Below are 27974 nucleotides of genomic sequence, written 5' to 3' on the forward strand. Positions count from 1 at the left end.
ATGGGTATTTATCCAGAAGACTATGGATGAAACTTTTGAGAATTTCAAAAGTTGGAAGACTCTGGTCGAAAATCAGACTGGCAGAAAGGTCAAGAGGTTAAGAACCGATAATGGCCTTAAATTTTGCAATGAGGCGTTCGAAAGCTTTTGTGCTACCTCTGGTATTGCAAGGCACAGAACTACTGGAGATACTCCACAACAAAATGGTTTGGCTGAAAGGTTTAATCGAACTATTTTGGAGAGAGTCAGATGCATGTTGACTAGTCCTAGATTAAAGAAGGTGTTATGGGCTGAGGCTGTTTCGACAGTAACATATTTGATAAATAGATGTCCTTAGACAATGTTAGATATGAAGACACCTGAAGAAGTTTGGTCAAGACATCCACCAGATTTTGACAAACTAAGAGTATTTGGCTGCGTAGCCTATGCTCACATTAGGCAGGACAAGGTCGAACTTAGAGCTCTTAAATGCATGTTCATTGGATACCTTGAAGGAGTCATAGCTTATAGGCTATGGTGCCTAGATCCAGGTCACAAGAGGTGTATCACCAGTCGAGATATAGTTTTTAATGAAGCTGAGATGGCTTTCAAGAAAACTGATGATGATGATGGTCGAAGTGCAGAAGAGCTGGAACGGGAAGAGATTCCTGTTGAGGTGGAGCATATTGATGTTGAATTGTATAACCCAGATGAAGTCGAAGAAGGAACAGAAGATGCTGATGAAACTGAGGAAGTCTTCGATGACTACCTGTTGTCAAAAGACGGGTCGAGAAAAGTCATTAAGGCACCTCAGAGACTTGGTTATGCAGACCTCATAACTTATGCATTAATCTCCGCCAGTGATGTTCTTGATGATGAACCTAAATATTATAAGGAATTTTTGAGGATTCTAAATAAGATTGAATGGATGAAGGCCATGGATGATGAGATGAAATCTCATCATGATAACCACACTTGGGAACTAATCAAGAAACCTGCTGGAGCTAGGTTAGTTAGCTGTAAGTGGATTTTCAAAGTTAAGGAAGGAATCAAAGGAGTGATGTCGAAGAGATACAAGGCAAGGTTAGTCGCAAGGGGGTTCACTCAGAGAGAAGGGGTGGACTTTAATGATATCTTCTCACCTGTTGTGAAGCACAAATCCATTTGAATGTTGTTTGTCATGGTGGCAAAGTTTGACCTAGAGCTTCAACAGATGGATGTGAAGACTGATTTCTTGTATGGTGATCTAGATGAAACAATCCTCATGAAGCAACCTGAAGGGTATAAATAAAAAGGCAATGAGGATTATTTGTGCAAATTAAAGAAGTCTTTGTGTGGCCTGAAACAATCTCCCAGACAATGGAATAAGAGGTTCGACAGGTTCATGGCACACATAGGTTTCACCAGAAGTCAGTTCGACCACTGTGTTTACTTCAGATTTTGACATGGTAGTTCATTTATGATATTGTTTCTATATGTGGATGATATCCTCATAGCCAGCGTCGATGTCGAAGAATTATTGAAGGTCAAGGCTGGACTCAGTAAGGAGTTCGAGATGAAGGATCTTGGTAAAGCTACCAGAATTCTTGGGATGGACATCAGGAGAGATAGAAAGCAGTTGAGATTATGCTTATCTCAAGAGGCATACTTGAAGAAGATTCTTGATAAATATGGTATGTCGAATTCAAAGCCTGTTGTGACTCTGACAAATCCTCAATTCAAGCTGAGTATTAAACAGTGTCCCAGTACTGAGATTGAAAGAACTTATATGAGTAGCATCCCATATGCTAACATAGTTGGTTATTTGATGTATGCCATGGTCTGTACAAGACCCGGCATAGCATATGCAGTAAGTCTTGTAAGCAGGTACATGGCAAGCAGTAAAGTGGATTCTAAGGTATATAAATGGGTCTCTGAGCAGAGTCCTAATTTATGGTGGAGCATGTGAGGATGTCGAAATTGAAGGATTTGTTGACTCTAATTATGCAGGTTGTATGGATTCTAGAAAATCTATTTCTAGATATGTTTTCACTATTTTTGGCACAACCATTAGTTGGAAAGAAACTCTTCAGAAGGTTGTTGCATTATCAACCATTGAAGCAGAATATATTGCCCTCATTGAAGTTGTGAAATAAGCATTGTGGCTTGAAGGTTTTGCTAAGGAGCTGAAACTTCAAGGTGAAAGTATCACTGTTAAATTTGATAGTCAAAGTGTAATACACCTGTCGAAGAATTCAGCCTATCATGAGCGAACTAAGCACATTATTGTGAGGCTGCATTTTGTCAGAGAAGTAATTGAGTATGGAGAAGTCCAAGTGCCGAAGGTTTCGACTGAGGACAATGTTGTTGATATGATCATCAAGACATTGCCAAGTTACAAATTTTTCCACTGTATGCAGTTGATAAAGCTGCATGAAGAAAGCTAGTTTGTTCCCTTGATGTTGTAGAGTTAGGTCCAAGGTGGAGATTTGTGAGATATTGGATCGAACTCTAGTATGGTCGAAGGATAGTTGGTGTCGAAATGTGCATGTTGTAGTCGAAGATGGGTCTAGCATACAGGTGTCGAAGATGCTAGGGTTGTTAGCATGTTAAATTAGTTTTTAGTATTTAAACTCTAATTTGTTAAGTTATCTTGTTTATTAAGTTAGCTTGTGTAATGGGCCTTGTGGAAAAAGTCCATTAGTTAATATGTTAGGTTTTATTATAAATAGCATACTAGTCGCTCATCATTGCATACTGCAAATCATAATTTAGGGTGAGAGGGTTATTTGTTATTCTTGTAACTTGTAATCTTGTTTTAAAGAGAAAGGAAAGAATAATAGTTATAACCAAATATTGTGTTCTTCTTATTTTACCATCTTTTCTAACCCTTGTGAGTTTCTTGCCGACAAGAAGAAATTGTTTATACTTTGTTTACGGTATCGTTTTTCACAACACTTTGAAATAATCAATTTCAAATCTTTTCATTTTTAATGGGTAAAGAATGAAGGCACACTGAGAAGTTATGGGTGTCTATCTTTAGGCACTAGACACAATTCCTAAAGGACATAGGCGCTACGAAAATCCATAAATACCGATATTAAGGTACTTACAACTTTTTAAATGTTTATCAATTCTAAATCATGTTATCTTCTAATATAAGAGAACTTGGATAAGATAGTTAGAAATCTTCTCACTTAGTTATAAATTTTCTTCAAATTCAGACATTAGAATAAATATTTTGAACACATAAAAGCCAACCAAAAAATATGTGTGAATTTAAAAAGGGATGTTGTCGTTAGAAATGTATATAAATTAAGTTGGTTAAGTATTTATCTAACATGTTACCGAACCAAATTATTCTTCATCATTTTAGGTTGGATTAAAATCTTAAATTCTAATTTCAAATTCGAACCAATCCATATAATTTAAAATTTCAATTCTTTAAATGAATTAAAATATTTTTAAATTCAACAAATAAAAGTGTTAAATTATATTAAAAGTGGACCATTACTATATTTAGTAAAATATTGTGTAACTTTTTAAAAACAAAATGTAATGTTTATACTCAAAAAAAAAAAAAGGTAGATGGTCCAACTTGGGACCTTTTTCTTATCTATATTGGGTCACCTTAGTCAAATTTTATTTCAACTTAAAGGCTACTTTTTGTTTTTCAAACTAAACTTTAAAAGATGGGTTATAATACGTGTTAACTTAAGTACCACTGTGGTTAATTTAAGTTCTCGGTCATTTGTAAAGGTTGCTTGTCTTCGCGGATTAGACTCCGACAACACTATGTTCTCTTGGATTTCCCTGTTTGCGAAGACAAGGAAGAAGAGGATTGACATGTGTTTTTCAAATGTAACATCATTATTCAGTGTTGGCGGGAAGCAGGTTTGTCTTCTATCATTGAGCCTCGTCTACAAGATTTTAGTGATGCTAAATCTCTTATTCTTGATGTTTATAGTAGAGAAGATAGGAAGGATGCAGGGCGTTTTGCTATGATGGTAGAAGTGATTTGGAAGAACCGAAACAATATAGTATGGAATAATGAAAGGGAGGGGTTCTTTAGATTAGGCTTGCAGGCCTATTTTAATTGGCAGGATTGGTTCGCAGCCCGGGATAATCATGAAAGGAATGCTAGTAATCAAATTTTTGTAGTGTGATCTCCTCCAACTGAAGGTTGGGTAAAGTGTAATGATGATGCCGACTTCAATAGGACTTACCGTTCTACTAACAGAGGTTGGTGTTTTCGTGATAACTTGGATAGATTCATTACTGCATGAATTGCTTGGGATATAGGTTGTATGTCTTCTATAGAAGTTGAGGCTTTAGCTTTGAAAGAAGTTGTTCAACATATTACCATGAATTTGGATCATGTGATATTCGAAAGCGACTCTCAAGTGGTAATTCAAGGCATTCATTCTACAGCTACTGGTTCGTCTGAGTTTAATTTTATTCTTCTTTCTATAAAGCGTTTATTAGATTTTATTCCAAACTTTGAGGTAAAGTTTATTAAATGTCAAACGGATATGGTTGTCGACTCGTTAGTTAAGGCGACCAATTCTTTGTCTACGCGTAGTATCGTTAATGTTATTCCTCCTTGTATTGACTTTCATTTGATAAATGATATGAGTTAAGTTTGTGCTTGTCAAAAAAAATTATTGGTCATTTGTGTTATACTTAACGTGTCTTTTTTTTAATATGATTTTTGAGAAACTTTAAATAAGAAAATTAATACATGTTGGATTTTTGAGAAAAAGAAAATTAATTTGTGGTGATTTTAATTTGATCTCATTATTTTTGCATGAAATGTGGTAATCTATATTATTTATTTCATACTCATGTTGTTTGTTTTTCATTTAATTTGTTACTTTGATTAAGATATTATTCAATTAGATCCTTCAAATAAAGCATTAAAAATGACTAAATTACAAGTCTCTCGTGTACAATTTAGCATTAAAGGAATTTCTTTGTAAGGAACCCTAAAATGAATATAACCCACACTTAATTCTAATTATAAGTGAAAAAAACAAATTTAAATTTTCTTTAATTGATTTACGGAGCTAAAATCACAATCACATCAACAACAAGTACCCAGCCTGTCAAAAAAATAAAATTGTATACGGTAATTTTACACAAATTAAAAAAAAAAAACTTAAAGGTAGTACACTGTCTGTGTAAAATTCTTTACACAGTCAGTGCATCACAACCTTTGAAAATAAATACTTTAAATGTTTATTTAAAGAAAGAGTTAAAAGGTAGTGCACTGACAGTGTAAAATAACTTTATACTGTCATCCAATAGAGAATCATAAATGTGTCATGTCATTAAGTTTTTTTTAAATAAAAAAATGGTTTAATTGGATACATGGGTGGTGATTGGTTGACAGTGTAAAAATATTTTACACTGTCAGTGCATCACCCCTTTTCTCTTAAAGAAAAAGTCAAACATTTATAAAAGTTATCGGTTTGGATTTCACTGACAGTGTAAAACTGCTTTCAGGGCTGTCTTAAACTATATAGAGGCCCTGTTCAATATTAAAATTAAACTCTTATAAAAAACTCAAAAATTTAATATTATTTAATTTAATGATAAATAACATAAAAAATTTATAATACAATATCAAATAAATACAATCTTCTATTTATCTGAACAACTCATACCTTTTTCTTTTTAAGTGAATTCATCAATCAAACAAATGAAAAGATCCAAAAACACAACAAATATAGTTTTTTGGTCAAAATAAGTATTAATATTTTAAACAATTTCATAAAAAAAATAGTATAATAAACAATTTAAAGAAGATTTAATTTATAGAAACTGACAAATAAAATATAAAAGATAATGAATAGAAGGAAAATCAAATTAATGTTAGAATTCAGAATTATTATGTACAGAGAGATTGTATTTAAAGTAGAAGTAGTTTCACTTTTGCATCAATAAATAAATAAATAAAATAAAAGCTGTTATATAATCTTACACTTAATGAATTACCCAGTATTGGAAAATTGGAAAATTATTGATATTAAGAGGTATTCTTATTATTAATGAATGATTAAAGAGTTGAAAATGTGAGGCCCACTAAATGAGAGGCCCTGTGCAAGGGGTATGCTTGCACACCCTCTCCACCGGCTCTGACTGCTTTACACCGTTAGTGTATTTTATTAAATCCAAAAAATAATAAATAATTGAGTATATGTGATATTTTACAAAACTATCCCGGTTATTTTAAATTATCATAAATACGTGATGGAATTTAATAACTTGACATTAGTGTATACAATATTAATTAGGGTAAAGTTTAAATGAATTAATTAATTTTGAATTAAAAATATAAAAGGAAACTCATTTTCTAACAAATTTTTTTGTTAAAATGACATTTATCTTAGGCACAAAGGGAATATGTAAGAAATTGGACACAGCCAGACAACACGTTTCGGAGCGGAATCACAATTATTTCTCCGCCCTTAAGAAACGCTTGACTTCTCTGTTGGTGAAAGACGATTTGTTTTGGAAGCAAAGAGCCAAAGCCCATTGGTATAAGGACGGTGATCTAAATACAAGGTTTTTTCATGTTACTGCTACTGTTAGGAAATCCACCAATACTATAAAATCTCTTACCAATGAGAATGGCGAAGTTATCCAGTCTACTGAAGGGATGTGTTATTTGGCTAATGAGTATTTCACTGACTTATTCCAAAAGAAACCAAGCTCCCGGGACCGCGTTCTACAAGCTATGGACAGTGTTATTTCGGAAGAAGATAATAATATGCTTACTGCTGGATTCTCTTTGCTTGAATTTAAAGATGTTATTTTCTCGATGCAAGCTGATAAGAGTCCAGGCCCCGACGGTTTTAATCCCAGTTTTTATCATAGCTTCTGGGACACGTGTAGTAATGATATCTTTACAGCAGCATGTGAATGGCTTGAAACAGGTGCTTTTCCACAAAACCTTAATAAAACCAACATTGCTCTTATTCCGAAAGGTAATATCCAAACCACCATGAAAGATTGGCGTCCGATTGCCTTGTGTAATGTTCTTTACAAAGTTATTGCAAAAGTTCTCGCTAATCGTCTCAAGAAGATCTTAAGTAAATGCATATCAGAGAATCAGTCAGCTTTTGTTCCCGAGAGATCTATCTTGGAAAATGTTATGGCTGCTATAGAAGTGATTCATCATATGAAGACCAAAACTAGAGGTAAAGTTGGAGAGATAGCTCTTAAGCTTGATATAAGTAAAGCTTGTGACAGAATTGATTGGGATTATTTGAAAGACATTCTTATCACTATGGGTTTTTGTCAAAAATGGGTAGGTTGGATTATGCTATGTGTTGGAACGGTGGAGTATTCAGTAAGCATGAATGGTAATATGGTCGGACCGATAGTTCCCGGATGTGGGCTGAGACAGGGAGACCCTTTATCTCCGTTGTCATACCCCAAAATTTGCCCATGTTATTTTTCACACATAAAATCAGAACAAAAGACAAAGCTCCAAAACACACTCTCCTATACAAAAGCTCTGAACTAGGGTTTGATTAATTCGATGGAAAATCATTGAATCAATGGCTCAAGGTGGTTCCATAGGGTCACTAACATCCCAAAGTATCTCCATATAAAGTTTCAAGTCAAACAGAGCAAATTTAGTCCCTCAAATCCTGATTAGGTCAACAGTCGACTCTCAAGGGCAAAACAGTCATTTCAAGTCAATATATAGTCAAAACTCAAGATATTTGGTCAACAACATCCTCATAACCCTAAAATCATCATTTGATCAAGGGTTGATCATGATGATGCAAGGAAAGATCAGAGAAGTCAAAAGTCAAAAGTTACTATTTTGGGCATGAGCTAAAAAGTCAACCAAACTTTGAAAATTCACCAAATATTCATACTTCATCAGAAAAATTCCCACCAAAGCTCATTTTGAAGGGAATTCATTCCTCTATCCAATGGTCCAAGAATCAGGGCTCATAGGTCAATGGTTTAAGAAATATGGCTTCATACATTATAGGTCCTTTTCAAAAGTCAACAAAAGGACACTTTTTTCAAAAGGTCATAAAATGAGAATGGAAAATGATTTTGATGTGGGACCAAAGACACTGGTTAGAGGACTCTCTAAGGTTTCTAAAAAGTCCTAGAACACCCCCATACCTCAAAAATTGAGGGAGATACACCTTGGCAAAATTGAGCTATTTTGGAGGGGAAAATATAAAGGAATTTTGAATTTTTTGCTATTGGGCCTATGTTGTTAATATCCAAACTTGTCCCTCATGGCATTAGGAGCCCATAAACTATCTCCCACGAATTTATTTGATTTATGTAATTTATTTTGATTTTTTGAATCATTTAAAATGATTAAAAACAAGTAAATTACTAAAAAAATCAAATATTCTATCAAAGATATAATTTCAACCATCATTAATCATCATATATTCTCCAAATTCAAATCAAATTCGTGCATAAGTGATTGAGAGAAGATTGAATCAATTTTAGCCAAATTTAGCAAGATTCATAACTAATTCTCAATCAAATTTTCTCAATTTGCAAATCAAAGATTCACAAGGGATTTGGTTCAGTTTTGTTACCCTAATCCATCTCCTATAAGTACTAAACAAGTTCAGATGGCAAGGGTTCAAGTTTTTTTGCAGCTGGAAGCCCTAATCCGAGTCAAAGAAAACTCCAAAATTCCAAAGTTCAATTCTGAGATTTAAGTCAATCCAAGGCCTCTAATCAATCTCAAATCATTCCTGGATCATCACTGAGTGAATCCCAATCGTTCTCGAGCACTGAAATCTCAAGAACAAGCACTGTGAGCCCTCTTTTGTCCGAATTATACTTTTCTTCGATTGCATTGTTTTACGCATCCATACTCATATTAAATTGCATATTATTGTTTAACTTGGTGTGTTGATCGTTTCTGGAGAGTTTGGCGTGTTATTATGCTGTTATAAACATATCACCATGTTAGGGTTTCCGAGCTCTATTTAGGGCTTTTTGAATGAGGTAAAATTAAGCTTTGAGACAGGTACCACTGGATTCGTATGATTGAGACGAATTCAAAAGCACTATCGCGAAACATTTTTGTTGCCTTTTGCCCCTATTCGCTGTTTTCAGGTCATGCATCCGTAGCGCCTTTTGCAATAAGCGCTGTAAAAGGGCTTGTTTCAGAAATCTGGGGAAGAAGACGATGCGGTGGCGACATGTGATTGGTCCGTTCAAACGAAAAAACGCGCGCAAGTCTGGGGGAAATTAGAAGGATCCCATGCATCAAGAAACACGCGCTAGCGTGTACCCTCACGTTTCCAACCATGTGATCTTGCTGGTTCCAGATCTCACGCTCCTGGGTATGCGTCCTCACCATGGACCATCATAGCCTTGCCACACAGAATCAAAAGTTAAGTTTTTTTTATTTTTTTTTATTTTAAATTACACAGCCGGTTATTTATATTCATATATATATATATTTTTGTTTTTTTCCTTTTTATTTTGCTTATAAAACTATACACATATTTTTTCATATATAATAATAATAATATTTAATTATTAATATCTATCATTTGTTTATTCATCTATTTATTGATTTAATTAAATATGTTCAAAAATTCGTATTTATTTTATTTTAATTCCAAAAAATTCCTAAAAATTATTTTTACCCTCGATTTTATTAATTAGGTCGAGAGACCAATAATTAATTAAGTCATTTATTTTGATTTATGCCCTAATCAGGGTTTAGGATGAGCATGCCCTACACTGATTTTAGTTTCTTTTCTGTATGTTATCAGGGTTAGCAGCATGATTCGTCCCGAGCGCGCGCCTTCCACAAATCTCAAAGTTAAGTAATTTAATTTCACTTAATCTAAATTATATCTGAATTATGTCGATATTAGGGTTTGCTTTGCCTTCACCCCCTTTTCTGCCTTGCCTTTCAGGGTCAACCCTAAAAGCGCCAAGCAACCATATCAGATCAAATCCAAATCAAAGCTAAGTATTATTTATCATTCATTATTAATTTATTTATCTTTTATTTTATTAAGGTTAACCTCATTTGCCTCCGAACCGATAATGCACTCACCCCTCTGTTTATTCTTTCTTTTCCAATTTTCAGGGTTTGTCAACTGCCAAAGCTACAAGTATTGGTAACCCTAAACCCTATTTACAAATTATTACTTGTGTTAAACCTTTTGCCTTTTATTTTTATATCCCGCTGGTTTCAATTCCCCTCTCCTCCGCTGGTTACAATTTCCCTTCCCCATTATTATTGTTATATTATTGTGTGGTTAGTAATTCTAGGGAGTGCAAGCCTGTTAATTGAATTAGAATCACGTAATTTTATAAGATAACATAACTGAATATAATCACGTGATTGGTGCACACACGCACACTTTTTGGGTAACCCTCTCTGTTGCCTTGTTGCCTGTTGCCTTGTTGCCTGTTGCCTTTGTGTTTTTGCAGAATAAGCCACGTCCCTCGAATACGAGGATACCTCAGCCATGTTGCCTCGATAAATAAAGGTCATGTGACCCTAATGATGCTGCCTTCGATACACTAACATGACCTCGACCCTCGGATGTTGCCTACGGAAAAGGCTGAGGTATCTTCCGGCTGCCTACGAAAAGGCTTATTCTGATCCTTGCCTTAGACTACCTGCCCTTCTATGGCATGGGACAGTCTTATGGCAAAGGATATTTCGATGACCCTTAAACCTCCAAATGAAAGGCTTCCTGCCCTCTTATGGCAAGGATAGACCCTTTCGCCCTGAAAGGCTGAAAGAACAGATTTCTCAAATATAAGGTAAATTGCTCTTAAATTGCTTTGCCTTGCTCTAAATATTTTCAAATATTCTTTCTCAAAATTCTTCAATATGGCTACGCTCATTTACGAGCTAAAGTCCATATCTTCTTCTTCTACCTTTCTGAAACAAAAAGAGCAAAGCAAGTTAAGAGCCCATGGATAACCATGGATGCAAAGGGTGCCTTACACCTTCCCTTTGCATAATTACCCCCCGAACCCTATTTTATTTAAAAGGTTTTTCCTGTTCTTTTAGCCTTTCTAATTAATTTGGATAAAATAAAAGTCGGTGGCGACTCTTGCTTACCGCGACATTTCGATCGATAAAAAGTCAGTTCACCGTATTACAGAACTGGCGACTCTGCTGGGGAAAAATTTCGATAAAAGAGGGGTTACCTTAAAAGTTTAGGATTCATTTAAATGTTTTCTATTGTTTGCTTTGTTTGATTTAATTTTGCAGGGCTGTTTTGGGTATTCTGTTGTGTGAAAGATCCTAACCCGGATCTGAGTACCTTAGGTATATGGCATGAGATCAAGGAGACTGCACAGCGTATACTGATGTGGTTGATCTGATGGCCATCGTTAGTGTGACACATTGGTTTGTCCTGGTGTTCCTCGGGATCCGACCTGAGGAAATGCTTGGCTGCCGCGTGGTGTCATTAAGCACTAATTTGCCCTTAGAACCTTAGTCGAACTTGACTTTGGCCTATTAGAAAGTAGCGAGATGGCCGGCTTTGGTTCCGACTGAAGTTGGTTGATACTCGAAGCTACACTCGTATGGACTGGACTTTCAGGACCTTTTCGGTTGGCGATTCGATTGCCGAACTGAGATAAGCGCCTTCGAGAAAGGTCAATGATATGAGCTCCTTAGAACCTGATCTGTATATAGGACAGGTTTGAACCGACTAAACTTCAGTGGGGAGGGTACGCGCCCCCGGACCACATGCAAGCCTAACCTTAAGGCAAAATTGTGTGACTTGTTTGTGTTTGTTATCTACTTGACATCATGACATCATAAACATCATAAGCATCATAACATCATGACTAACCATTCGAGGACCAAGGAATTCATCTTTGTTCTGTTTTGTAGGTCATGGAGACTAGAAACACCATTCGAGTTAACTTTGTGAAGATACCTTCCGAACTGAAAGAATTGGTATTAGAGATTCCTGGAGGTTCCCGATTCTCTGAAAGACATGGTCTCTTGCCCAGTTTAGTTACTTCAGGTTTTGATGAAGAAATGATGAGTGTACTATTTCAATTCTTCGATCCCGAGCATCATTGTTTTACTTTCCCGGATTATCAGCTGGTGCCTACTATGGAAGAGTTTGCTGACATACTTGGACTCCCCATCCGAGATCAGATTCCGTTCACTGGTTTGGAAGAAATTCCAAAATTAGAAGTTATCGCTCCCGCTTTACATCTTAAGAAGTCTGATATTGATGGTCATTGGGAAACCAGAAGTGGAGTCAAAGGATTCCTCGCTAAGTTCTTATTCGGAAAAGCTCGCATGTTTTTGAAGTCCATGAGTTATCAAGCCTTCGAAGACATATTAGCTTTACTCATTTATGGTTTGGTATTATTCCCTAATCCTGATCAGTTCATTGATGTGCACGCCATAAAGATATTTCTGACACGCAATCCAGTTCCTACCTTGCTTGGAGATATCCTACACTCTCTTCACACTCGTACTATGAAGAAGCGAGGGACTCTTATGTGTTGCATACCTTTGTTATCTAAGTGGTTTATTTCGCACTTGCCTCGCTCAGTAATGAGGAACGACCAAAGGTTGAAGTGGCACAAGAGAATAATGTCACTTTCACATTCTGATATCCGTTGGTTGTCTTTATCCAAGGAGAGTTTCACCATGATCGACCGTTGTGGACAATATCCTAATGTGCCTTTACTTGGCATACGAGGGGGTATCACTTATAATCCTTGCTTGGCTTTACGACAATTTGGTTACGCTCGAAGAGATGGTCCTCACCATATGCTTATACAAGGGATTGTGTTTGATTATGAAGATGATACTCAGAATCACCGCCGGAAGTTCATACGAGCTTGGGATATGGTAAATAGAGTTGATAACAAAAGCTTGGGACAAAGAAACTCCATTCCTTTGGGGCCTTATCTTAGATGGGTGCGCACTCGTGCTCAACGTCTCATCATGCCTTATCCGTATGTCTTACCTGTGATAGTGGAGCCTGATTGCGAGGAAAAAGTTCCTCAAGTTATTGCTCATCCAGACATGCCAACTGACATCGAAGAATTAAAGAGATCTTGGATTCAATTAAAGGAAGAAAGAGACACTTTCGAAGCTCAGTTTCGTGCTAAAGAAAAGAAAGTATTAGAGCTCACAAGGCTACTTCAAGCGGAGCAAGGCATCAACAACTTCATTGGTTCAAAAAGGAAGCGTCCATGGGAGACTTGAAGACTTTATCTTTTCTAAGTTTTATTTTATTTTCTAGTTTTATACTTTCCTTATTGTAAAAGACAACAATAAAACAATTTACAATTACTTTTTCTTAATTATTATTAATAAAGTTTCTTCTTGTTTTGTTTTAAGCAAATTTGAATTCTAAGGTCCTCGAAACATTGCATATGCATAATCATATCATTCATAAACATCACATCACAGGTTTCATAAAAACAAATGCCTCATCTTTGTTGCTGTTTATTTCAGTAAGAAAGATGAATCTCGAACAATCTGTCAAGGATCTCCAAGCTCAGAATGCTGAATTTCAAACTCTGATCCTGACCCTAGCCAATGGGCAAAACGAGCTGAAAGCCCTTCTGACTAAGAAGGACAGGAAGACCAAGAAACCCAAAGGAGTGATCAATATGGGTAGAAGGTTCAAAGGTCGTCCCAAGAAAGCTGAGGATGCTGAAATTCCCAAGAATGAGGAAGATGAAGAGAGAGATGATATCAGTATCAAGAACAATCAGGGAAGCCATGTAGGTTTTGATGGGGAAGAAGAAGAAGAAGAAGAGTATCCTGAGGACGAGGATGAATCTGACGAGAGGTATAGGCAGTTAGAAGAGCGTCTGAGAAGCATGGAAATTCAGAAGGTACCTGGGTTGGATTTTGAAGAACTGGGACTCGTTCCTGGAGTCGTTATTCCGCAGAAATTCAAGACGCCCGCTTTTGCTAAGTATGATGGAATATCTTGTCCTAAGATGCATCTGAGGTCTTATGTGAGAAAGATTCAGCCTCACACTGCTGATAAGAGGCTCTGGATCCATTTCTTTCAAGAAAGTCTATCTGGAACTCAACTCGAATGGTATTATAAGCTGGAAAGTGCTAGTATCCGCACTTGGGAAGATTTGGTTGTGGCTTTCTACAAGCAATACCAATATAACTCTGACCTTGCACCGACTCGCATGCAACTTCAAAGCATGTCCATGGGTCCTAAAGAAAGTTTCAAGGAGTATGCTCAAAAATGGAGAGATTTGGCTGGAAGAGTCCAACCCTCTTTAAATGATAGGGAGTTAGTAGACATGTTCATGGGCACGCTAACTGGGCCATTCTATAGTCATCTGCTGGGTAGTTCTTCATCTGGGTTTACTGAACTCATTCTAACTGGAGAACGTGTGGAAAATGGTATTCGAAGTGGGAAGATTCAAGTGGGTTCTGCCTCTGGTACTACAAGGAAGCCATATCAAGGAAGAAACGAATCTAATGCTATTCATAGTCAAAAGAGTCGTGGTAAGGAGGATCAGAATCAATCTGTTGGCGCCGTCCTTATCTCTGCACCAATATCTCAACAAGCTTCTAGACAAGACTACCAACGCAAGACTGATAAACCAAGGAGAAAATATACCCCGATCAACATGCCTTTGTCTCAAGTCCTACAACATCTACTGAAGGCAAAACTGATCACACTGAGAGACCCTCCGAAGTTTACCAACACTGCTAGTCCAACTTATGATCCTAAGGCTACGTGTGCTTACCATTCCAACGCCCCTGGACACAATGAGAATAATTGCTGGGCCTTGAAAAACAAAGTCCAAGACTTGCTAGAGGCTGGAGAAATTGAGTTTGACGCGCCTGAGACTCCTAATGTCATCACTGCTCCGATGCCAAAACACGACCACGCTGTTAATGCCATCATGGATACCATTCATGTCTATGATGTGAGAGATCTGTCGACTCCTCTCCCCGATATCAAGAGAAAGTTGTTGCGAGCTGGTTTATTTCCAGGTTGCGACCCTGACTGTTATTACTGTGCACTCATACCCGAGGGTTGTGAGAACCTGAAAAGAGGCATCCAAGGCTGGATGGATCGTGGCACTATCAGATTTGAGAAGACTCCCACTGTCGAAGAGTTGTGTGAGGGCTTCTCCCGTGGTTTGAAGTTCGAAGATGTATCCGTGATCTCTAAAGTACCACTAAAGATCCCTACCAAGGCTCCTCTCAAGATTTCTGCTGAACCCCGTGTGGCTCCGATTGTTATCACCCAACCTGGTCCAATACCATATTCTTCCGACAAGGCTATCCCTTGGAGTTATGGCGCTGAGGTTTTTGTTCAAGGAGTCAAGCAAGAGCTTGAATATGATAAAGTTTCTGAAGATGTCAACACTGGTATAGGAAACATTGCTGGAACTAGTAAGGTGACGAGAAGTGGAAGGGTGTTTTCTCCAGAGATCTCCCCAAATGTTACTTCGCCTACCGTTACTATCACCCCGAATACTGACGCACATGGTAAAGGACTGCTGCCTGAACCTGAAACTGTCACTAGAAATGCGCCTTCCGAAGAAACAAATGAGTTCCTGAAATACATCCGCAAGAGTGATTATGATATTGTTGAACAAATGGGGCATACTCCTTCCAAAATCTCTATGCTGTCGCTCCTAAGTTGTTCAAAGACCCATGCCAAGGCTATGATGAAATTTCTAGAGGCTGCCCATGTGCCACAAGAGATTTCTGTCACTCAACTCGAGAACTGTATTGCGAACTTAACAACTGATAACTACCTTGGGTTTTCTGATGCTGATTTAAGTCCTAGTGGAAAGAATCATAACAAGGCACTGCATATCTCCATCGAATGTGGTGGTACTACCCTGGCTCATGTACTAGTTGATGATGGCTCGTCTCTGAATGTGTTACCCAAGGTGGTGTTGGACAGACTCAAGGTCGATGGAATTGAGCTGAAATCTAGTAATGTGATAGTCAAGGCTTATGATGGCACTATGAGTACTGTGTATGGCGAAGTAGAGCTTCCCATCAGAGTAGGCGCCCAAACTTTTAGTACTGTGTTCTATGTGATGGATATTCGCCCCGCCTATTCCTGTCTACTTGGGCGTCCCTGGATACATAAAGCAAATGCCGTGACTTCAACTCTCCATCAGAAGTTGAGATACCCAATGGAAGGCAAGATTGTCACTGTGCATGGTGAAGATGAAAATTTGGTAAGTTTCGTAGATGAGACCAAGTATCTTGAGTTCACTGGAGAGGCATTTGAATCACCCCGCATAGCACATGAATGGAAGTTTGAACCAGTTCCAGAAACTAAATATGTCTACACTCCTCCTAAAATCCCTGGAGATGTTCCTACGATGGCTTCCCTGAAAGACGCTAGGGCTGTGGTAGAAGAAGGTGGCTGCACTATCTGGGGGCAACTACCTGACATTCCGTATAAATCCAACAAATGGGGTTTAGGCTGCACTGCTAAGGATCAGAAGGGAACACCACCTCCTCGTACAGAAGACTTGAAACATCACTTCGTCAGCAAGGGAGTTAATGCCATTGAAGAAGACGAAGATAATCACAACTTGGACAAATGGATCTCCCCTACATCAGACAAAGGGCTGAACAACTGGAAGACCGAGGACATTGTTTCTATCTCCTATAGTCAGGAGTAATTGCCGTTCTTAGTTTATTTCCTGCTTTTCTTTTATTTCCAGTTTAATTCTTGTATTTCAATAAAGAAAATAAAACGCTAAAGCCATGTGTCCCGCCCGAGGCACAATGGTCCATTTGTTAGGGCTTGTCATTTCATAAGCATATTTTCATTCAATAAAGCATTGGACGTTTCGTATTCAAATTGTGTGTTTGCTTTTATTTTTTTCTTTTATTTTTTATAGCTATGCGTTCTCACACACACCCACATAATGCACTGCAGATCCACATCCACGCTGGATCCTGTTGATAACGATTCTGCTATTGCTAAATATGACTTTGAAAATCCGATCTATCAAGCTGAGGATGAAGGTGAGGAAGGTTGTGAAGTGCCTAGAGAACTTGCCCGTTTATTAGAGCAAGAAGAAAAGACTATACAACCGCACGAAGAGCCAATTGAAGTTGTGAACATAGGTACCGATGAAGAAAAGAAAGAAATCAAGATAGGGGCTGAATTAGAGGATGCTGTCAAGCAAAGGTTGATTCAGATGTTACGAGACAATGTTGAGATCTTCGCTTGGTCATACGAAGACATGCCTGGGCTCGATACTGATATTGTGGTTCATCATTTACCTATCAAAGAGAATAGTCCTCCAGTTAAACAGAAGTTACGAAGAAGCAGACCAGACATGGCTCAGAAAATCAAAGAAGAGGTCGAAAAACAATTCAATGCTGGGTTCCTGAAAGTAGTGAGTTATCCGCCATGGATCGCCAATATAGTGCCCGTACCGAAGAAAGATGGAAAAGTCAGAATGTGTGTAGACTATAGAGATTTGAATCGAGCAAGTCCTAAAGATGATTTCCCATTACCACATATTGACATCCTGGTTGATAGTACTGCACAATGCAAGGTTTTTTCTTTTATGGATGGTTTCTCAGGTTACAATCAGATTAAGATGGCACCCGAAGACATGGAAAAGACGACTTTCACTACGCCTTGGGGCACTTTCTGTTACAAAGTCATGCCATTTGGGTTGAAGAATGCTGGGGCAACCTACCAACGGGCAATGGTAGCCTTATTCCACGACATGATCCACAAAGAAATAGAGGTCTATGTTGATGATATGATTGCAAAGTCCAATACTGAAGAAGAACATCTGGTCCATTTACAGAAGTTGTTTGATAGGTTGAAGAAGTACAAGTTGAGATTGAATCCAAACAAGTGCACCTTTGGCGTAAGGTCTGGTAAGCTGCTGGGTTTTGTTGTTAGTAGCAAAGGTATCGAAGTTGATCCTGCAAAAGTGAAAGCCATACAAGAAATGCCCGCTCCACGAAACGAGAAAGAAGTTAGAGGATTCCTGGGTCGACTAAATTACATTGCTAGATTTATCTCCCATCTGACCGCTACTTGTGAGCCAATCTTCAAATTACTAAAGAAAGATCAAGTAGTGAAATGGAACGACCAATGTCAAGAAGCCTTTGACAAAATAAAGAAGTACCTGCAAGAACCTCCGATCATGATACCACCTGCAGAAGGAAGACCTCTAATTATGTACTTAACAGTGTTAGAGAACTCAATGGGGTGCGTACTGGGGAAACATGACGAGTCTGGTCGAAAAGAGCATGCAATATACTACCTTAGCAAAAAGTTTACCGACTGTGAAACAAGATACTCACTGCTCGAGAAAACTTGCTGTGCTCTGGCTTGGGCTGCTCGCCGACTAAGACAGTATATGTTGAACCATACCACCTTGTTGATTTCCCGAATGGATCCCATCAAGTATGTATTCGAGAAACCTGCTCTCTCTGGACGAATAGCAAGATGGCAAATGATACTAACAGAGTATGACATCCAATACACAACACAGAAGGCAATCAAAGGTAGTGTGGTAGCAGATCATTTGGCGCAACAAGCGGTAGATGACTACCAATCGATGAATTTTGAATTTCCAGATGAAGATGTGATGCTTGTTACTGACTATAAGCAACCTGGCCCGGATGAAGGACCTGAACCAGGATCCCGATGGACTATGGTTTTCGATGGAGCTTCGAATGCACTTGGTAATGGCATTGGCGCTATAATTGTCTCTCCTGCTGGTGGACACACCCCATTCACCGCAAGATTATGTTTCGACTGCACCAACAATATGGCTGAGTATGAAGCGTGTATCTTGGGGCTCAGAGCTGCTATCGATTTAAGGATCAAATTCTTGGAAGTGTATGGGGATTCAGCCCTAGTAATCAGTCAAATCAGAGGGGAATGGGATACAAAACATCCTAATCTCATACCCTATAAGGAGTTTGTACTATCTCTAATTCCATATTTTGAAGAGATTACCTTCGAACATATTCCCCGAGAAGAGAATCAGCTGGCCGATGCGTTAGCTACTATGTCATCTATGTTCAAAGTCAATTGGGACAATGAGGCTCCTATAGTTATCATTGAAAAACACGACGAACCCGCATATTGTTATGAGATAGTTGACAACGAGGCTGAAGAGAAACCATGGTTTTACGAAGTAAAAAGGTACCTCGAGACTCAAGAATACCCTGAAGGGGCATCCATTAATGACAAGAAGTTCTTAAGAAGATTCGCATCCAAATTCTTTCTGAGCAATGGGACTTTATACAAGCGCAACCATGATTCAACCCTGCTTCGTTGTGTGAACAAGAAAGAAGCTGAAAAGATCATGGAAGACATGCATGATGGTACTTTTGGGACCCACTCTAGTGGACATACTATGGCCAAGAAGATTCTAAGAGCAGGGTACTACTGGTCTACTATGGAAACTGACTGTCACCACCATTCAAGAACTTGTCACAAGTGCCAGATATACGCCGACAAAGTACATGTGCCTCCGGTTCCTCTGAACGTACTAACTGCTCCTTGGCCTTTTGCAATGTGGGGCATTGATATGATTGGAGAAATTAAGCCTACTGCTTCCAATGGACATCGTTTCATTCTGGTAGCCATCGACTATTTCACTAAATGGGTAGAAGCTGCTTCATTTGCCTCCGTAACCAAAAATGTGGTGGCTCGATTCATTAAACACAATCTCATCTGTCGGTATGGCATTCCCGAAAGAATCATCACTGATAATGGTACCAATCTGAACAACAAGATGATTACTGAGCTCTGCACACAATTCAACATCAAACATCACAAATTCTTCGCCTTATAGACCAAAAATGAATGGCGCTGTGGAGGCCGCCAACAAAAATATTAAGAAGATTGTGCAGAAAATGACTGTAACTTACAAGGATTGGCATGAAATGTTACCATTTGCTCTTCATGGTTACCGTACCTCCGCACGTACATCAACTGGGGCAACCCCGTTCTCATTAGTCTATGGTATGGAAGCTGTATTACCAATTGAAGTTCAGATACCGTCATTAAGGATCATGAAAGAAGCAGAGCTAGATGAAGATGAATGGATCCAGACTCGACTAGATCAGGTAAACTTGATTGACGAAAAGAGGCTCGCGGCTGTTTGTCATGGACAACTGTATCAGAAACGTATGATCAAGGCGTTTAACAAAAGAGTCAAACAACAAGTTTATCGAGTTGGTGACTTGGTCATAAAGAGAATCATTCTGCCACAAGGTGATCCTAGGGGCAAGTGGACTCCCACCTATGAAGGACCATTCGTCATCAAGAAAATCTTCTCTGGAGGAGCAATGATACTCACTACTATGGATGGAGAGGACTTCCCGCAACCTGTGAACGCAGACATAGTCAAAAAATACTACGCATAACATGACCCGCTAGGTCGACGTGCCTAGGCAAAAGTAAGGGCATCCCGACAAACCAAAAGGGTTTGGGCAAAAATTAGGGATATATATATAAAAAATGTGTACACCCGTCAAGTTGAAAACCCAAAAGGGCGACTTGGGCAAAAAAGGGTATCCTGCTAGACTGAAAACCTGAAAGGGCGGTCTAGGCAAAAGTTAAGGATTAAGCGTACGACTATGTCTCGTTCATATCATCCATCAATCAGACGCATCTACAACAACAAGTTCAAAGGGCTCAGATCAACTCAGTCATCTTTCTCCGACAAGCATGGGATGAGATGCTCGAAGACATAATAGCAATAGCAGAGTGGAAACTCAATAGGATTGTTTTTACATAGCTACTTTTTCTTTTGTCTTTTGTACCTTTTCAGAAACACACAATATGTTTTATCTTGCCTATTTATGGCTCTTTTCAATACAATTTGCTTCTTTCTTTCAAATTCATTTTCTTGTTGTCTTTTCGAATACGCAAACGTCCGATGATAATTTTTGAATGAACATATGCATATGAATGAGATTATCATTTATTTTCTTCCATAAGAATATCAATTAGATTGTTAGTAGGAAAGGCAAAGAGACAATGTCCGAGGTAGTCAAAGAATCCTCCTGCAAATCAATTGACATGGATGTATCCCCACAGAGCAATCATTAAGAAGATGTCTTCCAACAACAAAGGCATGGCTCCCCAGCACGGTTTACATCCCTATTTTCTCTGTACCCCAATCAGGGAATATCAAGTTACTGATCATCCCCCAAGCAGAAATCATAAATCCCCAGCTGAGCACCTTTCAAGACGAAATCAAACATCAAGATTAAACATCTGAAGATTTATTTTCTCGACAACATAAATCATATTCGCATACCATATGACACAAACATATTCATACATCGCATACATCGCTGCATAACAAATCCATAACATGCAAAGTTTCTCATTTATTTTGAGATACTCATAACATAAAACACATACATCATGACATAAGAAAACTAACCTCTACTTTTCAGGGTATTACTATCTCTATTTGCAAAAGAGTTAAGTCGACACCTTTGACGGTTCCTTAACAATCTATTCTCAAGTATTAAGTCGACACCTTTGACGGTTCCTTAATACATCAAGAGTTAAGTCGACGCCTTTGACGGTTCCTTAATAACACAATTCAAAGTTAAGTCGACGCCTTTGACGGTTCCTTAACAACACAATTCAAAGTTAAGTCGACGCCTTTGACGGTTCCTTAACAACACAATTCAGATATAAGTCGACGCCTTTGACGGTTCCTTATACAATCTATCTGCATATCTGAGTCGATACCTTTGACGGTGCCTCAATGATATGCTTCAAAGTTAAGTCGACACCTTTGACGGTTCCTTAACAACACACCTCAGATATAAGTCGACACCTTTGACGGTTCCTTATACAACCTACCAGCATATTTGAGTCGATACCTTTGACGGTGCCTCAACAATATGCTTCAAAATTGAGTCGATACCTTTGACGGTTCCTCAACATTCAAAAAAAGGGAAGACAACAAAAGCAGAAATTTTGCAACAATCCATACTCCAACAACTATCCGATGGCATCTACAAGCCCATCCCCGACAAAAGTCCCTGCTTCAAATAGGGCAAATTTCTTGGTATTCTAGTGTTCAATCATCTTCCACCTTCAGATACCGACTGGCATACAGACCACTCTACATCTTCAGGTTTAAGATAATTGAACAGGGGCAGCTGTCATACCCCAAAATTTGCCCATGTTATTTTTCACACATAAAATCAGAACAAAAGACAAAGCTCCAAAACACACTCTCCTATACAAAAGCTCTGAACTAGGGTTTGATTAATTCGATGGAAAATCATTGAATCAATGGCTCAAGGTGGTTCCATAGGGTCACTAACATCCCAAAGTATCTCCATATAAAGTTTCAAGTCAAACAGAGCAAATTTAGTCCCTCAAATCCTGATTAGGTCAACAGTCGACTCTCAAGGGCAAAACAGTCATTTCAAGTCAATATATAGTCAAAACTCAAGATATTTGGTCAACAACATCCTCATAACCCTAAAATCATCATTTGATCAAGGGTTGATCATGATGATGCAAGGAAAGATCAGAGAAGTCAAAAGTCAAAAGTTACTATTTTGGGCATGAGCTAAAAAGTCAACCAAACTTTGAAAATTCACCAAATATTCATACTTCATCAGAAAAATTCCCACCAAAGCTCATTTTGAAGGGAATTCATTCCTCTATCCAATGGTCCAAGAATCAGGGCTCATAGGTCAATGGTTTAAGAAATATGGCTTCATACATTATAGGTCCTTTTCAAAAGTCAACAAAAGGACACTTTTTTCAAAAGGTCATAAAATGAGAATGGAAAATGATTTTGATGTGGGACCAAAGACACTGGTTAGAGGACTCTCTAAGGTTTCTAAAAAGTCCTAGAACACCCCCATACCTCAAAAATTGAGGGAGATACACCTTGGCAAAATTGAGCTATTTTGGAGGGGAAAATATAAAGGAATTTTGAATTTTTTGCTATTGGGCCTATGTTGTTAATATCCAAACTTGTCCCTCATGGCATTAGGAGCCCATAAACTATCTCCCACGAATTTCTTTGATTTATGTAATTTATTTTGATTTTTTGAATCATTTAAAATGATTAAAAACAAGTAAATTACTAAAAAAATCAAATATTCTATCAAAGATATAATTTCAACCATCATTAATCATCATATATTCTCCAAATTCAAATCAAATTCGTGCATAAGTGATTGAGAGAAGATTGAATCAATTTTAGCCAAATTTAGCAAGATTCATAACTAATTCTCAATCAAATTTTCTCAATTTGCAAATCAAAGATTCACAAGGGATTTGGTTCAGTTTTGTTACCCTAATCCATCTCCTATAAGTACTAAACAAGTTCAGATGGCAAGGGTTCAAGTTTTTTTGCAGCTGGAAGCCCTAATCCGAGTCAAAGAAAACTCCAAAATTCCAAAGTTCAATTCTGAGATTTAAGTCAATCCAAGGCCTCTAATCAATCTCAAATCATTCCTGGATCATCACTGAGTGAATCCCAATCGTTCTCGAGCACTGAAATCTCAAGAACAAGCACTGTGAGCCCTCTTTTGTCCGAATTATACTTTTCTTCGATTGCATTGTTTTACGCATCCATACTCATATTAAATTGCATATTATTGTTTAACTTGGTGTGTTGATCGTTTCTGGAGAGTTTGGCGTGTTATTATGCTGTTATAAACATATCACCATGTTAGGGTTTCCGAGCTCTATTTAGGGCTTTTTGAATGAGGTAAAATTAAGCTTTGAGACAGGTACCACTGGATTCGTATGATTGAGACGAATTCAAAAGCACTATCGCGAAACATTTTTGTTGCCTTTTGCCCCTATTCGCTGTTTTCAGGTCATGCATCCGTAGCGCCTTTTGCAATAAGCGCTGTAAAAGGGCTTGTTTCAGAAATCTGGGGAAGAAGACGATGCGGTGGCGACATGTGATTGGTCCGTTCAAACGAAAAAACGCGCGCAAGTCTGGGGGAAATTAGAAGGATCCCATGCATCAAGAAACACGCGCTAGCGTGTACCCTCACGTTTCCAACCATGTGATCTTGCTGGTTCCAGATCTCACGCTCCTGGGTATGCGTCCTCACCATGGACCATCATAGCCTTGCCACACAGAATCAAAAGTTAAGTTTTTTTTATTTTTTTTTATTTTAAATTACACAGCCGGTTATTTATATTCATATATATATATTTTTGTTTTTTTCCTTTTTATTTTGCTTATAAAACTATACACATATTTTTTCATATATAATAATAATAATAATATTTAATTATTAATATCTATCATTTGTTTATTCATCTATTTATTGATTTAATTAAATATGTTCAAAAATTCGTATTTATTTTATTTTAATTCCAAAAAATTCCTAAAAATTATTTTTACCCTCGATTTTATTAATTAGGTCGAGAGACCAATAATTAATTAAGTCATTTATTTTGATTTATGCCCTAATCAGGGTTTAGGATGAGCATGCCCTACACTGATTTTAGTTTCTTTTCTGTATGTTATCAGGGTTAGCAGCATGATTCGTCCCGAGCGCGCGCCTTCCACAAATCTCAAAGTTAAGTAATTTAATTTCACTTAATCTAAATTATATCTGAATTATGTCGATATTAGGGTTTGCTTTGCCTTCACCCCCTTTTCTGCCTTGCCTTTCAGGGTCAACCCTAAAAGCGCCAAGCAACCATATCAGATCAAATCCAAATCAAAGCTAAGTATTATTTATCATTCATTATTAATTTATTTATCTTTTATTTTATTAAGGTTAACCTCATTTGCCTCCGAACCGATAATGCACTCACCCCTCTGTTTATTCTTTCTTTTCCAATTTTCAGGGTTTGTCAACTGCCAAAGCTACAAGTATTGGTAACCCTAAACCCTATTTACAAATTATTACTTGTGTTAAACCTTTTGCCTTTTATTTTTATATCCCGCTGGTTTCAATTCCCCTCTCCTCCGCTGGTTACAATTTCCCTTCCCCATTATTATTGTTATATTATTGTGTGGTTAGTAATTCTAGGGAGTGCAAGCCTGTTAATTGAATTAGAATCACGTAATTTTATAAGATAACATAACTGAATATAATCACGTGATTGGTGCACACACGCACACTTTTTGGGTAACCCTCTCTGTTGCCTTGTTGCCTGTTGCCTTGTTGCCTGTTGCCTTTGTGTTTTTGCAGAATAAGCCACGTCCCTCGAATACGAGGATACCTCAGCCATGTTGCCTCGATAAATAAAGGTCATGTGACCCTAATGATGCTGCCTTCGATACACTAACATGACCTCGACCCTCGGATGTTGCCTACGGAAAAGGCTGAGGTATCTTCTGGCTGCCTACGAAAAGGCTTATTCTGATCCTTGCCTTAGACTACCTGCCCTTCTATGGCATGGGACAGTCTTATGGCAAAGGATATTTCGATGACCCTTAAACCTCCAAATGAAAGGCTTCCTGCCCTCTTATGGCAAGGATAGACCCTTTCGCCCTGAAAGGCTGAAAGAACAGATTTCTCAAATATAAGGTAAATTGCTCTTAAATTGCTTTGCCTTGCTCTAAATATTTTCAAATATTCTTTCTCAAAATTCTTCAATATGGCTACGCTCATGTACGAGCTAAAGTCCATATCTTCTTCTTCTACCTTTCTGAAACAAAAAGAGCAAAGCAAGTTAAGAGCCCATGGATAACCATGGATGCAAAGGGTGCCTTACACCTTCCCTTTGCATAATTACCCCCCGAACCCTATTTTATTTAAAAGGTTTTTCCTGTTCTTTTAGCCTTTCTAATTAATTTGGATAAAATAAAAGTCGGTGGCGACTCTTGCTTACCGCGACATTTCGATCGATAAAAAGTCAGTTCACCGTATTACATCCGTATTTATTTATTCTTTGTGCGGAAGGTCTTACTGCTCTTATTAGGAAAGCTGAAAATAGAGGTGATATCCATGGTGTTAAAATTTGTAGAAATGCTCCCATAATATCTCATCTATTGTTCGCCGATGATTGTTTTCTCTTCTTCAGAGCTAATATGGAAGAAACAAATGTTATGAAGGATATTCAGCCACTTATGAGGAAGCATCCGGGCAAGCTATTAATTTCCTAAAATCTGAATTTTATTGCAGCAGAAATGTTAATCCTGATACTCGTCTTGAGTTGGTTACGTGTTTAGGGGTTCAACAGGTTCTGAGCACCGGAAATTATCTCGGTATTCCTTCTATGATTGGTAGAAGTAAAAAATCAGCGCTTAATTTTATTAAAGACAAAATTTGGAGGAAAATCAATTCTTGGGGCAGTAGAAGCTTGTCGCAAGCAGGGAGGGAAACTATGATTAAATCTGTTTTGCAATCCATTCCGACTTATATCATGAGTATTTTCCTTCTTCCTTCTTCTTTAATTGATGAGATTGAGAAGTTGTTGAACTCGTTCTGGTGGGGCCATAAAAGAGATAGAGCTAAAGGTATTCATTGGCTATCCTGGGATTGGTTATCTATGCCAAAATGTGAAGGAGGTATGGGGTTCAAGAATCTAAATGCTTTCAGTCTGGCCATGTTAAGCAAGCAAGCATGGCGGCTTGCGACTAATACAAATTCTCTCGTATCCCGACTATACAAAGCCAGGTATTTTCCGAATAGCAATTATCTAAGCTCAATTATTGGTGATAATCCTAGCTATGTTTGGCGTAGTATCTGGAACTCAAGATTTGTGATTAAGGGAGGTTTGAAATGGAGCATAGGGTCCGGTGAGGATATTTCGGTTTGGGGTGAGTATTGGCTGGCTGATGGTACTTCTCTGACCAATCCTTGGCCTAATGATTTAGTGGTGAGTAATCTTAAAGTCTCGGACTTGATGAATCTTGATGGTAAAGAGTGGAACCATAATTTGATTTATGCGCTTGTAGGAGCAGATACAGCTCAAAAGATTCAAAATACTCCTCTTTTTGAAGCGGTTCATAATGATAAATTGTATTGGAAGCATGAATCTAATGGAAAGTTCTCAGTTCGAAGCGCTTATAGATATTGTATCAAAGACGCTATTGATACCTCCCATCTTAGAATTAATGGGTGCTGGAATTTGCTATGGAATATCAAGGTCCCTCCAAGAGTTAAGAATTTCATGTGGCGTTTGTGTAGAGATTGTGTGCCTACTAGAAGGAGATTATTGGATAAAGGTGTAAATTGTTCCCCAAATTGTTTAGCTTGTGGAGTAGGCGAAGAGAACAATTATCACCTTTTTCTCCAGTGTACTAAAAGCGTCGAGTGCTGGAAAAAAGTGGGATTGTGGTCTATGTTACAGCAACTCAGTGGTAATGGCGAGTCATTTGCGTCTGTTATTTTCTCCGTTTTGCAGGTATCCAATCAAGACCAAAAAGCGGTTTTCTCAGTATCCTTATGGAGTATCTGGAAAGGGAGAAATAATCATCTCTGGAACCAGGTGGAAGACTCTCCGATGCATATATGTCAGAGGACTTATCAGTTATTGACCGATTGGAGAGAGGCTCAGCATCAGCGTCCCAACAATGGGATTATAAATTCCCCGTCAGTTGTTATCAGATGGGAAAAACCTCAGAGGGGCAGGTTCAAGTGCAATATTGATGCAGCTTTTTCACAAAATAAGGTGGGTTTGGGTGCTTGCATTAGAGATGATACGGGTAAATTCATTGTAGCCCGGACTGAATGGTTTACGCCGTGTACCGATGTTGTTATTGGAGAAGCCCTAGGTCTTTTGAAAGCTTTAAATTGGGTTCATGGTTTGGGGTACGACAATATGGATTTTGAATTAGATGCCAAGCGAGTGGTGGATAGCGTGACCAGTCTGAGACCAGATGACTCGGACCTTGGAGCTATTATTGGAGAATGTAACCGGTTGATGGCTCTTTTCTTTAGGAACTCTCATGTTAAGTTCGTACGAAAACAAGCTAATGAGGTTGCTCATGCTCTTGCACGGGTGGCTCCATCTCTTGCTAGTTTTCATAATTTCTTTGATAGTCCAGCATGTATTCAGAATATTATTATTAATGAAATGAATTAATCGTTT

General features: G+C 38.0%; 1 protein-coding gene across 1 annotated transcript; it reads left to right on the forward strand.

The window, feature by feature from the left end:
• LOC131651945 (uncharacterized) lies at nt 1–27968 on the forward strand. Its single transcript, XM_058921678.1, has 8 exons — nt 1–4; nt 690–998; nt 1476–1876; nt 3837–4101; nt 4261–4395; nt 6351–7325; nt 25841–26023; nt 26110–27968. Exons 1-8 carry the CDS (start codon nt 1–3, stop codon nt 27966–27968), a joined length of 4131 nt encoding a protein of 1376 aa, XP_058777661.1.
• The last annotated feature ends 6 nt before the right edge of the window (nt 27969–27974 follow it).

Source organism: Vicia villosa, linkage group LG1 (assembly GCF_029867415.1).
Source record: "Vicia villosa cultivar HV-30 ecotype Madison, WI linkage group LG1, Vvil1.0, whole genome shotgun sequence".
Taxonomy (NCBI): Eukaryota; Viridiplantae; Streptophyta; class Magnoliopsida; order Fabales; family Fabaceae; genus Vicia; species Vicia villosa.

What these genes read in the sequence shown, in the direction of transcription:
- LOC131651945 (XM_058921678.1), top strand. An exon ending in GTATTCAGTAAGCATGAATG is followed by an intron (nt 7,326 to 25,840) that starts GTAATATGGTCG and finishes TTTGTGCGGAAG; the next exon opens with GTCTTACTGCTCTTATTAGG. An exon ending in ACTTATGAGGAAGCATCCGG is followed by an intron (nt 26,024 to 26,109) that starts GCAAGCTATTAA and finishes TTACGTGTTTAG; the next exon opens with GGGTTCAACAGGTTCTGAGC.